The sequence below is a fragment of the Cyprinodon variegatus genome, unplaced genomic scaffold (genome assembly GCF_000732505.1).
Source record: "Cyprinodon variegatus isolate N-32 unplaced genomic scaffold, C_variegatus-1.0 Scaffold23, whole genome shotgun sequence".
Taxonomy (NCBI): domain Eukaryota; kingdom Metazoa; phylum Chordata; class Actinopteri; order Cyprinodontiformes; family Cyprinodontidae; genus Cyprinodon; species Cyprinodon variegatus.
In genome coordinates, this window is record NW_015150476.1 from 2385273 (window position 1) to 2399807 (window position 14535).

Below are 14535 nucleotides of genomic sequence, written 5' to 3' on the forward strand. Positions count from 1 at the left end.
ACATCAGATGTCCCTGGCCATCAAATAGATCCTATTCCATATGCCTGCCTTTCCAGGAGTAAACTGTTTATTCTTCTGATGGGGTGTAGGACATTAAAACCAGCGGTACACACAGATCTTTGCTACTTTTATTTACCCTCTGCGGATGAGATCACACATGGGGTTAAGGTTTTTACTGTAAGAACTGCAAAAGTAAGGTATTTTTTTTAAGTCAGTGAGCAGCCAAAATATTAAAACCATTTTCAACAACTTGCAGCATTTTTCTGTTTTATGCAGTGAGATCAGCTCAAAACGTCAAAAGGGGATTTATACAACTTTTAATTTGTGCAAAAGCCATTTTAAATGTAACATTTGAGGTCCCTGCGACCTCTAATTTGAAAACAGACAATTAGAAAATAAAAAATAATAAATAAAAAGAAGTGTGGTATTTTAGCATCAATAAACTAATCAGTGGAGAGTTGGAGGAACAGGCTAAAACTGTCTAAAGCTTACATTTGCTTAAAGTGGATGCTGCTACGATGTATCAAAATGTAAAAAATAAAATATACAGCTTACTGTACCTTCCAGGAAAACTGTAAAGTAAATGTTTAGGAGCTCAAAATTCATATACTTAAATTGTTTAATGCATATTTCAATAGACACAACAAAACAGCTTAGTTTAAAGTATACGCTACTTTTTCTTTTATAAGTTTCATTATAATGAAATTATAATCTGTGTGCTGAATCACTTGCTCAAGCACCCAAAGCTCTCCTTTCTGAGTTGGAGCCATCTGTTAAATGAAGCAGCACATATTTGCTCTCTATTAAGTTAAGCCTCAGTGATCATCACAGGGGAAAGGCAGAATTAACCTTCCTATTACCTTGGAGTTGACTCCTTTTATAGCTTACTGTTTCAACACTAGAGGGATCACTTTAGCTTTGCTTTTATATAACTGCAATGTCCGTCCAATGAGTATCCCATGTTGTTATATAAAGATAAATGATTTATAAATTTGGTGAGATTTTAATCAATATAATAAAAAAGGACTTTAATTATTTTAGAGGTTGAGCTGTTATAAAGATGTTTTTCACATAGATGCGTCGTTTAGCTCCTGTGCTTAGTGATAACTTTTAAAATAAGACAGTGCTCAGTGTCTGGGGGAAATCAGCTAATGAGACACAGACGTTTTGTTGAGTCAATAAAGGGAAATGTCTTCCACCAGATTTATGGGGAAAGATTTATGAGCCGCTGCAGCAGGCTTTTGAGTTTATTATCATTTATTAGTGGATATAAAGTATCCCACAGTCTTAATCTGCTCAGAGATCAGCACATGAAAGCGCTGTGTGATAACTGATTTCACTGTCGATTTTTAGAGTGCATAGAAATAATATTCAGACTTTAGTAATGATGATAATAAATGACAAATAAAAACAATTGGAAATTACTCGCTGTAGCAAACGTCATAGCAATCTACTGTAGCAGTTCTGTGCTCTTTAGTGTTTCACCAGTTTAATCTCCTCCATGTCTTTTTAAAGCAGAAGCTGAGCTTGTGAAGTTTGCATTGCCTCTTCATTGGTAGGGTTGCTTATATTTACAATAGTTTTCTCTTTACCATGATATGTTTCTATACAAGATACATTTAATTTTTCTTCAAGCCCCTTTTCCTGTTTGGATCAGGCAATGGGAAAGTTTGCACCTAATAGGAGTAAAAATAACTGAAGTAGGAAAATTTGAGCAGAGACCTAAAAGATTTACTTAGTGATGAAATCTCGTCTTTTCAAAAGCAGATCATATTCCGATTGAAGACCCACCTCCTACTGTGCTTGCCTCTTTTTGCTGGGGTAAAAAACATGGATACGTTTTTCTTTGTCAGGCACGGAATGACTACGCTTAACTTTTCTAAAACAAATGCAGAAGGTGCTAAATTGGATATGAAGTCTTTACGTTTAGATGTGTTCTAATGTTGGAAAGAAATCATGTCAGTAAAAAAAAACCTCTAGATGTGAAAATAAGCAAACCTTTGGTTCAAAGTTGTCATAATTTGCTAGGATTTTTTTCAGACCCACAGAGTCTAAACTGATATTAGTCAATTAACTGCTGGATTTAAAACGCTTTGTCTGAATTAATCTGCATGCACATTTCCAAATGCTCGATAAGGACTTAAATACTACCATGAAAATGTGAAGAATGCTTGTTAAGCAGTAACTGTTTTACTATTCAGTTGTTTTTAAATTCATAAATTTCAATAAACTGACATAATCTATGATATTTATTCCCAGATATTAATACATTTTGGGTAAAAGGTGCAATTATTCATTAAGAAGAATAGTGTGCAAATGTAGAGATCATAGTAGATTGATCATGATATCTGTAAAAAGATAAACAGCATAAATAAAAGATTAATTCAGGTATAAAAGCTGCTTAAGTAAGTCTGATAACAAAGTTGCAATTAAAATTGTTCCAGAATCCATACCTCTAGGGCTAAAATACTGTATGTCTCGGCAAGGTATTAAAATGTCTGACATAAAAATTATATAACAAACAGCTGATTAGAAAATAAAAACATCCTGTTGCAACCTGTAAAGTAATAAAAAGTTGGCAGTAAAGTATTATAGCTGTGACCTCAATGATTTAAAGGTGTTATATAAAATACCACTCAAACTATACTGAATGATTAATATAACAGACGAGGCATACAGGAAACTATTTACAAACAAACAATGTCTCAAAGTATAAAAACAGAAAACATATTATGTAGAAAGGTGTGCAAGTTCAAAGATTAAAACTCACATAAATAGCTAATTTCAAAAGATTGTGTAAATTTGGATCCGTTTCAGGATCTGTGTTGGTTTTTTTTTAAGGACTGCTGCAAAGTCTAAGGTTGAAACTGACCCCACTGAGCTGTAGAGATGATTAGAAGTGTGAGATGTCATTTCTTGCCCAGCACCATTTTAACCAAATGGAACTGCTCTCATTTGAAGTTTGCTTTCTTAATTTTATCATATGAGAACTGCTTTTCCTGCACTGGTTACATAATGAAATAAGCTAGCTTCAGGGAGGCTATGTATTTTGAGTTTTATGGTTTTTCTTAAGGAAAGACCTCGAACTTATATTAAAGTCACTTTTAATTTCCCAAAAGATATAAAAAACATTTTTTTTTTCTGCCACAGGGTGTTTCATATCAATTTGTACGTCCATCAATTTGTACCCACATTTTGTGCCCTCTTTCATAAGCAATAAGTAAAATAAAATATATTTTCCACACTTATACTGATTTTCATCAAATTAAAAATTGGGGAATTTATTATGAAGTAGTGTTAGAACCTCTTCTTGATGACTTTATCTTTCTTGTCTGTTTTTTTCACAATCTAGAGAGGAGATTATTTTGTTAATTTTTCTTTCTTTGTTTACTCAATGCTCCAGATGTCTTACGGATAAGGGGTTCGTTAGGATCGGGAAATGGTTCTTTAAGCCACATGAACTTCAAGAAAAGTCTTTGGGCAGCAGGTAAGAAATTATACACGCCACTCATTTAAAGGGCAGTGTGTGTCCGCACGTCATGCTTTATTAAATCTGTGTGAAAGTGTGCTAATGTCACTCTGTGAGCCAGCATAACTGAGTTTCATGTGATGCAGTATTTGCTAAGCCTTGATATTCCAGCAGCAGGCCAATGGTGTGATTCTGTAAAAGAGAAACAGAGCATGTGAATGGTGTCCAGAGGTTAGGCCTCTGAGTGTGTGTGTGTGGTGTACGTGTGTGCACATGTCATGCTGTGTAACAGTGTTGTCAGCGTGGGAGACAGACAGAGAGACTGAAACAGAGTAAAACGAGAGGTGGGTGTGATGACAGTTCAACTTGTTGCTTCAGGCATTATAGATCCCCTTCACTGCTCTCTCTGCCCACTTTTCCGGGCCATCAGGATGCAACATTCCCCACATCTCTGACATAGCTCTGTTTCAAACGCATTGAAAAATGTTGAGTTTGCTAACTGCTGGGTAATCACTATTTTTCCATCAAAGCGCCATCATTTTAGAAACCATCATATTGCTTACAGGCAGTGAATGTTTTTGATTTGGGTTATATGGCTATCTGCCCAGGGTGGCAAACCACAGGGAACTGCCACACTATAAAACATAGCTGTCAGTGCACAACTTCTGCATTAAAAGTTTGAAGCATTTACGTAATGACAGAGATCGGTATCTGATTTAATCCTTATTCTTTTAGCGCTATATAAAACGGTTATATATATTATTGTTTAATTAACGTAGCCTCATTTGGATCATCTAAACTTTTAAATTTATAACTTAAATATTGATCATAATTATTCAGGGGTGTTCAAAAACCAAGTTAAACTATAACATTTTTTTAAACCCTTATTCTCTTTGTGGAAACATGAAAACCCTATTTTCAGTTGATTCTTAACATTACAGCCAATTCTGATTAAAAAGCAAAACACATAGCTTGGTCATTATATAAAGAAAGGGATTTTTTTTGTTTTCTTTTGCTTCAGGCTGGTCCTTGTGAGAGAAACGGGGTTGTGTTTGGTTATGTGGGTAGCAGCAGGAGGGCAAAGGTTCAAGCCAAAACTGCCACTGCATAGAGGCAGCAAAGCCACATATTTCCTTAAAAAGGGACTTGAATTTACTTGAAATAGTGTCTTTGTTATTAAAATGTTGTGCAAAGTAGGTGATGCGCAGGGAAGTCTCACTGCAGAAAGAAGCTGACACGATTGCACTGCGCCGTGATGTGCCATAGCAAAGCAAGTTTTAGCAGCTGAGAGCAGGTTGAGGTCCCCGCCTGACACGTCGAGAGAGTGTGTTTGTCACTTATTCAGCTTATATCTGGGGAATTTGGTGTGCAGAGCTGATGTGATGGTGACATCTCTGTCTGTGAAGGTATTCTCTGGGTGAAATATGCTGCAGACTGAAGCAAGGAAAAAAAAGGCAGGAACTTCAACAGATAATATACTTATTGTGGAAGTTTCAATAGGAAGAATTAGTTACTACATGCTTATTCACTGTATTTGGAAAAAAGGATTTGAATCTGAAACCATCATAGAATAATCTAATAAGCTTTAGAGGCATTTCATTTATTTACTCAACATTTATATTACCACTTGTACCACTGTAATCTATCAATTTAATTCATCAAATTCATGCAAGAATAATAGCCTGTAATGGCTAGTGCATTTGCCCTATTGCCTTCCCAGATGTAAGTAGATGAATGAGATTAAATCCAGCTCCAGCTGTGATGTGGTTGCTGTAACATACCTTTGCAGAGGAGAGGGAGTCCCAGGACTGACGCAGCTCCTGCTGGAGAGATTATATCTCCCAGTTGTCTCAGAGCGATGGGGGATACCCCAGAAGCAGCTGGAAGAAGCTGGTACAGACAGAACATGGCTTCTGTGCTCCCAGAATACAAATACCCTCAACTGTTGAAGGACTGAAGCTAAACACGCCTCAACACAATACATATAGGACTATTGCTCTGGTCTTAAAACAAACAAAACAAGTAAATCCAGAAAAAAAGAAAGTTAAAAAACAATCTACTAGACTTTGTTTCCAAGTTTGAAGATGTTTCACTTCCCATCTAGGAAGCTTTTTCAATTAAAAATGTCAAGAATAGCATTGAGTTAAAAAAAAAAAACATCCTGGATTGGAAGCGAAACGTCTTTAAACTTGGAAACAAAGTCCAGCGGATTGTTTTTACCTTTTTTTTTTTTTGGAACGACTATGACCTGGATGACTGAGAATCTTCACCAGCAAAACAAGTAAACAATCATAGATATATATTTTCCAGAATATATGACTCATTGAGTTGTTTCTACTATATCTCACTCAGTCGTAACACAGGCACACAGACCCAAGTATCAGACAATTTAGAGATTCTTTGATGTACCTTACTTTAGATTTTCCTATAATATATTTTATGCTTCCATTTTTGTATCTGTGAATTTTTATAGACTTTAACCAGTCAGTGTTATTTGAGGAAGACTCTTTTTGAGTTATACGGTTAAATCATGAGAAAGTAGATGATAATCAGTCAGGTTTATCAAATCCAATCAAATGAGTGTATCTAATTAAAACAACTACATTTCAGGTCAATTCAAGCATTTATACATTCACATTTTGTAAAGGGTGTCTAGGGTTTTACAAAGTTTTAAGCTACAAAGTTTTCTTTGTTTAGTGAATTATTAAATAATTACATTGTAAAATGTGTGAGTTACATTTAAATTTGGTTATATATGGTTATCATTGAAATGGGAAATGTAAAAATCAGAGGAGTGCTTGGTAAACTGAAAAAAGTGTAGTTTAGAATGTAGTTTTTCTATCATAGTTTTTAAGTTTACTTCCTCATTTTACGGCATTCTGGTGAATATAAACCACATTTAAAAGAGCTTATGTCAGCATTTTTTGAATGAAGCTAATGTTGCATTAAGTTGTGACATCTTTGTTACTCAAGATCCTACTGTGGAAGATGTTACATGACATGTTTTTTATTGACCAGCACATATATAAAGAAACAGAAAGTATAAAAGTTCGTCTATATTTTAAGTTTTTACAAAACCTATTATATGCTTAAAACAAGTCAGAAAAACTGAAATATTACTGTAGAGTTAAAGCTGATGAAAAATAATGTTTTTAAAGTTCAATGTTAAGCGATTTTTCTCATTTCTACCGCTTTTGTCTGAGTTGTAAAGCATTCGTCTGCTTTACAATGTTTAGGAATGAGGCTGATTGCTTTGTGTTATTAAGGTTTGAAGCAGAGTCTGTGTTACTGTGCGAGATTTCAACTTTATTCTTTATGTCAAACTTAATGCAATATAGCAAAAACAAAACATCTTTGATTTATGTTTTTTTTAGGTTAACTTTTGAGATTTCTTTCATGCTTTTCAATCTTGGACTAATAATGCTTTTAATATATTTTAAACAAAAAAACCTAGAAAACAGCAAAAAACTGTTGATATGAATTCTTAAAGGAGAATGAACCAGAGGTAATCTGAAATAACTGAATGTGAGAATAAAATAAAATTAAATAAAGAAAAAATAGTTTTAGTACAACAACAGGAATGGAAAGTTATAAGGAAGACACTTGCATGAGAGTAGATGCGCATATATAAACATGAGTGGAGAGTTTTTTGGAGGTTGCACAGGCCATTATGTGTGTTTGTGCTTGTGTCTGGCTGGGAGACATCTGTACATCATGTTAATTCCTCTTCGTTTCGAAAGCCTCTCTGCCGCCGGAATACAGTCCACACCCCCTGCTGAGATAATCCAGACTCGTTTTTTTTGAATTATTGAACATCCTGAAGGCAAAGATAGGGAGAGAGATGGAGAGCAAAAGATGGAAATGTTCCTGAGAGCTCTCACCGAAAACAAATCCGAGTCGTGTGTGTGTGCTGTAGAGGTGAATAAAACAACTTTTCATTATAACTCTCAGTTTGTTCCCTACAGTGACACTAAAGAAGCGCTGTTATTCACCAGTTATCTGCCCCTATATTCCCACATTTCCTTGTGTTTGTACTGTTACAAAGTTTCCCTGAAGTTGAGAGTGAGAAGACCTGCAGATCCCTGACCAGCAATATTTTCAGCAAACTCGGAAACATTCTTCACTAACAATGGCCTTCTTCCGTACATCTCTTCTTCACCTCTACACCATGCCTTTTGTCTCCATTAGGGGGTGTATTGACGCTAACATCCATACCATGCCCTCACAGCCAGGCCAGCTCCATCACCTTGGCACCGCTGCCTTTTCCAGGGCTTATCTGGTGTTTATCTTGTTTGTGTCCATTGGACACAGTGGGTTGTGTTAGATCCAGGAGATGATTCCCCCAGCCACCACCAAACCCCCGCCCCCCCTTTCCTTTTCTCTTTCAACCCAACTCTCCTGTTCTCTTTGTGTCTAAATGGGAGGAAAGCTCTCTGGGTTGGTAACGCATTGCATCAGACGCCAAGGGGAGACCGGAGCAGAGGGAGAGAGTAACAGGGATGCAGAGCGAGGAAGTGGAGACGAGGCATCTGAGAGGGGAGGAGCAGTGAGGCGGCTCGGTATGGGTGGTGGTGCGGTGGGGATCAGAGAAGGTGGGGGGTCGTAAATTAATCATCGCTATAGACGGCTGAATGGATGTATTAGAGTCTGTCTCCCTCATTAGTTCAGTCAATTCTTTGCATGCCAAGTATAACGCTCAGTGTTTTTTTTATATTGCAGCTTTCATTCCACTAATGGCCATAAACTCATGCATAAATAATATTTGTAGTTCACAGTAACAGACCTGTTCTCTGCTATAAAACAGGCCCGCATTCTGCGGTGCTTTCAGTATCTTTATGAAAAAGAAAAATCTTGTAAAAGAAGAAAAAAAGTGTCATAAAAATATTTAACGTTTTGCATTTTCATTGGGTAATGTTTAACATTTCTATAGTCATTTATCTTAAATAATTTTAGGTGTGATATCGATGTTAAGTTCTCATATAAATACTAAATTGACAGATGGGGTTAGTCTGCTAAACATTTGAGAGACTATACAGATATGAATTGGAGAAATGGTTCCAAAAGGAGAGAGCGAGACATTTTGCCAGTAGGTAAAATGTTGTGAGCTTTAAAGGCTATAATTTAGAGTTTAGGAAAGATTAAAATAGAAAATAGACTGACAGGAAAAAAGCACCTGTTAGATGAACTAATAGGCAGCCGCTAAGTAGCCGCTGAGTGAATGAACTAGAAGGTGGTGACTCTCTGGATGTAATGTGTGACTAAATATATTTAGTCACAATTTGATAATTGCTATCATTTTGCAAAATGTTTGCACAATTGCTCACATGTTGACTTGACATAGGATCTCTTTTCTGCAGGGGGATTAATTTGTATCTCTTATTTTTTGTCTTCATTGGATCAATCCAAGATTTTATTCATTATGATTTTTTTTTTTTTTTTACAGTTTGGTGCATTTGTCTTTTCTGCTCCTTAATATTTGTATCTAGATAGTTTTGTCACTTGGAATTGGGGTAAAAAAAAAAGCCCAGGTAATTTTAGTAATGTTAGTTTATTCACATCCTTTAAATGTATCATATTTTATTGTTATGACCCAAAGCTGTATACATTTTATTAGATCTTATGGGAGTGACAGAGTGTCCCTTTTATGAAGGACACATAAAAGATATGTTCCTGTGAAAAAAAACAGGATATACCAAATGAAACTTGTGCATAATGATGTAGTTGGAGAAGCACTTATTCTTTGAAAAGAATAAAGGATAAAAAGACATATATTATAAACAAAATTAAGTGCATCATGCAAAGTTCCTTAGTTTTTGATTAAACGTTTAATTTATCAAGATATCAAAACAACTGATCAGTGATATTTAGTTTATTGAAAATCAAAATTGAATAAACTATGAATTGAGAGCATTAACAAGACAAGCTGCCAAGAGACCTTAGGTAAATTAGCACTGGCTACAGATCTGCAGTGTTACAAAATCAACTGGCAGAACAACTATTTCTTATGTAGAAAAGAAAGTCATTGTTAAAATGAAGCCCAAATATTTAAATACTAGTTCAATTTGAGCACAATGGGACACAGCAAACATATGAAAGAAGATGTTCTGATCACCTGAGGGCAGTATTATACAAAAATATCAATTGGCAGACATGCAAAACATTATGTGTGCCTAAAGCGAAGCTGTAAATCAGTCTCTTCCACCAGATAGTGAAACTTGGTGGTGTCAGCATTATGTTGTGAGAATCCTGTTTTTGTTCAGGAGTGTATGGGGAGCATTTCAAAGTTAATGGGAAGCTGGGGGGGAATTTATTAGCAAAGGATTCTCAAAGCTATGTATGTCTCATGTTTCTTCACAGTTAGACCATAGTTGTGATTGTCAGTCACTTTCTTGTAGATATAACTTAAAAAGACTGAATCAATTTATCTTGAAACCGATTTCCAAGCACTGTATAATCTAAGCTCCATTTAATTAATTCTGTAATTGGAACTGTATTTTTCGTTTTTCTTTTTTTTTTTTCCAGTAATACAGCCCTAAAATATTCAGATTTAAGAGACTACATTTTCAGAGCGTAATCACATTGCTTGTGTCCTCTGGCAGGATACCTTGTTATTGTGTAACCATATAAATTTAATTGGAGTATAAACATTGTGATAGCATTCCTCCCTAAAAGCCACGAGGGGCCTTTGAATAATACATCAGACTTGGTGTCTTCGCCTTTATGTTACTTCAAATTTTTGGTACATACTACAGAATGTGCACATGCAGAAATATTTACATTAACTTGCAATAAGTCTGATGGTAACTCTTCAGGTTTGTGCTGTGTTTGCATTAGAATAAATTACACAATCATAGCAGCACTCTGGAAAGTGGTTTTAGAGGGATGTGTACACATGCTGCTCACAAGAGCTTACAAGAGTGTAAACAATGGTCCACAAGCGTCCGTGGAGCATCTTAACGCACGTGTGTGTGTGGAAAAGGGTTAGCTTGAAGGAAGAAGATAACTTGAGGAGCTGCTCCTCTGGTGGCGGAGAAAACACTTAAGGTTCAGTTTAAGAAGATTAACCTCCCAGATTTAGGAGAATACAGATAAAATACTATCATACCTGATTAGTTCAACTGACTGGGGTTTCTGTCTGAGCACCGTTATCACGGCATCGGATTAGGACAGATCTGTTTGAAGAGATAAAAGCCTTGTGCGTAATACCAATGGTTAGTGTGTGGATTGCTGTTTTTTAATCTTTCTTTCTTGTTTTTTTCCCCACTATTGTTATGCAGCTCCCCTGCAAAGCAAACAGATGTTAGGCCATAACCGCTTTTCGTTGATGTTCAGCAAAGTATTTTTTTTACACATTCAGATTCTTCACGAATGCCAATTTATTTTTGTAGGAGCTTAAGTGACAAAAAAACAGAGAAACACTAAGCTCTGAAGGGGAGGGCAAATAGCATAGTATACTATATTTTAACTTTGTTAAAGATTAAAATATGGAGCCTCTAAATTAAGATGTCAGCCTTTTTTTACTCCATATTTTATTCCTCCTTTATTCATAAAGTCCTTTTTATGCTTCTTTTACTTAAGACGGTGTATTTAACCATACATAATATGGTCCATCATGACATGCATTTAATATTATGTTAAATAAATGTTAGTTTTTAATAAAAATACAAAATCTCTTTATTGCTTTACCCCAAAAAATATGTCAAAAATCTCATCAAGAGAGATTGAAAGAATAAACCGTTTTGGGAAACTGTTTATGTTTATACCACATCAGTGTTTAACTTTAGGAAATAATACAATAAAGCTTATGTAGAAAGCTTTGTTAAGTTTTAGACTTCAAAGAATGAGGCGTGACTGAGAAACTAGAACCTGCTTCTCCATCTCAACTGACAAAACAGACAAAGACAGCATTATATAGGGCAGCAGCCAAGTCACCCCAACTTTTATGTGTTTAGAATATCTGCCCCTTATCAAACTATGGCCAAGGAAAAGCCACTGTTGTGAGCCATAAGAAGTCCCACCATAAACCACACAATGGATGCTGCAAACATTTAGAAGAAGTTTGTCAGATTAAAAGAGAGACTTTTTTACCTACAAGCTAAATTCTGTGTTATTCATTAATGTCAATAACACTGTTCACACCACTGTAAACCAAGCAGAGGGAACCTTTCCTTTAATAGATGCAGAGAAGCTGGCTAGAGTTTATTGGAGGATAGATGAGGCTGAATTGAAAGCAGTTATGGAAAACAATCTGTAGGAGGCTGTAAAAACCTTGAGGAAAGCATAATGTCCTATTTGCCCACAGAACATCGCTAAATATCCACTAAATACTTCGCCATCTAATCGTTCTACCATAGATTTGTCTACTACTATACTCTAGGACAGGGTTCCTCTGTTACAGTTCTCCAGGTCCTGTGTCCTGCATCTTTTATTTGCATCTGTTTCCTCACTTGTGAATCAAAGGGCTGGATGACCTTCTCAATATGCAGTCAAGTTCTCCTGAATCCCCTTTGATGACCTGATTATCTAACTTGGATATGGTGAAGCAGAATCAGATCTAAAAGGTTCAGGATGCCTGACTTCCAGGGGTGGAATGGTCAAACGCTGCTGAAGGAGTCTAGTTTTTACTTCCATTTAATATGATGGAGCATGAACAATGTTGCAACAAAGAATACATTAAATATTTCTAATTGGGAAAAAACGTCAGGCTCTGTTTTCTTGGTTTATAACACAAGATTTTGTTTCTGAAATCCCAAAATGTCAAATAGTTTGAAGGATATTTTTGCAAAGTACTGCCTGCAATGATCTCTGCCTCTTCACACAACATATTCTCAAGCTTTGACTACGAGATAAGTGCATGTTCTTTACCTGTCCAAACTCAAGAGCATAACATGCTGGTATATTTGTCACATGTCATGTATAGCAGGCTAAATTTAAGAGGGAGCCTGCAGATCATATGAAGCTGAGGCAGTGACACATTCACACAGACTGTAATATGTCTCTCTGTTCCCTACCTCTACATTAGCTGATTGATTTCACTATAAAATCATGCTCAGTAGCCTCCTATTAAAACTCTGATCTCATCGATATGTGTGCAGCATTTCCAGTGTGTGGCACTGAATTATTCACTTCCTCCTCTGTCTCACACTGCTTTTTCTCTGGCTCCTCAGGTCTTCCTTTCCTTATCTCTTTAATTTCCTCTTACTCCTCCCAACTTTCCAGTTTTGCCTCCGTCCTGGTTATGCAAACCACACATCTCACACATAATTCTCCATGTCACCATCATCTCCTGCTTTCTTTCCCTTCTTCTTCTGCTTCTTCTTCTTTTCATGATTGGTTCTTCTTTTCCTCTCTTCTCTGTACTGTCAGCCCTTAGGCATGTCTCTCCCATCTCTCCTCCTCATTTATTAATATCTGTACCGGTACAGGCACACGTTCTCACACACATACTTATGCCTACCGAATGGTAGGCATAAGTATGTGTGTGTCCACATGCTCACGCCACCTTACTGTGCAGGAAAATGCCCTTTGTAAAAGGACATGGAGCATCAATCTCCACGGTGGGTCATTTTGCAGTTTGATGCTTCTTTTTGTTACTCTGCTGTTTTGCTGACTTGCAACTGGTCATATTTTATTGCAGTTGGAAAAAAAATACTGTTACACATCAATGCATTAAGATTAACTTTTTTGTACTTTAAAATTTTGTGGTTGTCTGAATCAAATGCTACACTCTCTATATGGGGATTCACTCGTCCTACATTAACATGCAAATGTTCGGACAAAGATAAACATGGAAGAGAGGTGATTTTTTTTTATAGTTTTTTTTTATTTCACATAGTTATTACATTAAACTATTACTGTTAACATTAAACTTTTATAAAAAGTAAAACAATTTAATCAATTTCTTGGCTTTGAAAAAAAATCTTATTTATTTTAGTATGTCCTGTGGCTTGATTAGAGGAAAAAACAAACGGGACAATAGAAAATATCCATCCATCCTTTTTATATATCTGGGTAGATTTGGTACTGGTGCCTTTCTACAGATATCATTGAGTAAGAGACGTGGTATTCCATGGATAGGTCACCAGTCTATAAGACAGGAAATCTTTTTGGACTGTGGTAGCAAGCCAGGGTGCCTAGATCACAACTCAAGATTTTGGAGAACATGTAAACTTCTTGAAGGTACTCCTAGGTCTGAATTCAATCCTGTGATCTTCTTGCTCTAAGGAAAAATGAAAATTGATAGTTGATGAAAATTGCAGAGAAAAGGCTCTTATATTTTTTTTACCCTTTGTAAAAAGGTAAACACTGAATGAAGAGTTAAATTTATTAAAGTTAAGCAAATTTGAAGACAATAATTAAAAGGATATTTCTAATAATTCTTAGATAAATAAAAAGTATTCATAGGAACACTTAAGAAAAAACAATAGGACGAAAGGCTGCTGAAAAGCAGAAATACAAAAAAACCATTAAATCCACTTAAGATTAATAAAAACAATATAAAATAAAAAAGTAAAAGCAATATAGAGAACATATCTGTTTCTTTTGTCCCGGAAACAAAAAAAAAAAAAAAAAATCAATAAACAATAACATCATTGAGTATTAAACCGCAGAGAGAAAAAAATAAACTGTAAAAAAGATTCAAAAATGGTCAAAGTGGAAAGAGAATATGCAGTGGCAAAATATTCCAGAGTTTTGGAACAGTGAAGCAAAAACAGGCGAATATTAAAAGGGAAAATTAAAAATAAATTTGTCCAAATAACTATACATGTAGGGAGAAGTAGTATAAAACTATGGTACTTATAGAAATAAAGTAAATCAGTTAGAGGTATGTACAGCCTTAAACATTCCTGGTATATTGATGTTGTTAATCTCTTAATTTTATAATCTTTAAATCATGAAGTGTTACAAAGAATGTGCTAAATGGCAGAATATCCCATGGATTATTCCATTGATCTTTGATGTTCAGAGTTGATTATTAAAATGTTTTTTAATGCCTGAAAGACTTATTGATTAGAGGTTTTAAAGCTGAACTGGACCATTAAGAAGTGTTTTTCCAATCATCTCTG

The 14535-nt window shown here is 35.5% G+C and overlaps 1 protein-coding gene across 3 annotated transcripts in view; it reads left to right on the forward strand.

Annotated features, from left to right (window-relative positions):
* Window positions 1–14535, forward strand: part of med13l (mediator complex subunit 13-like) — a 110800-nt gene that overhangs the window by 69798 nt on the left and 26467 nt on the right. For all 3 annotated transcript variants that reach the window (XM_015392261.1, XM_015392254.1, XM_015392246.1), the window contains exon 4: window positions 3404–3487. In XM_015392261.1, the coding sequence (XP_015247747.1) occupies window positions 3404–3487 (84 nt within the window). The remainder of the gene's footprint in view (window positions 1–3403; window positions 3488–14535) is intronic.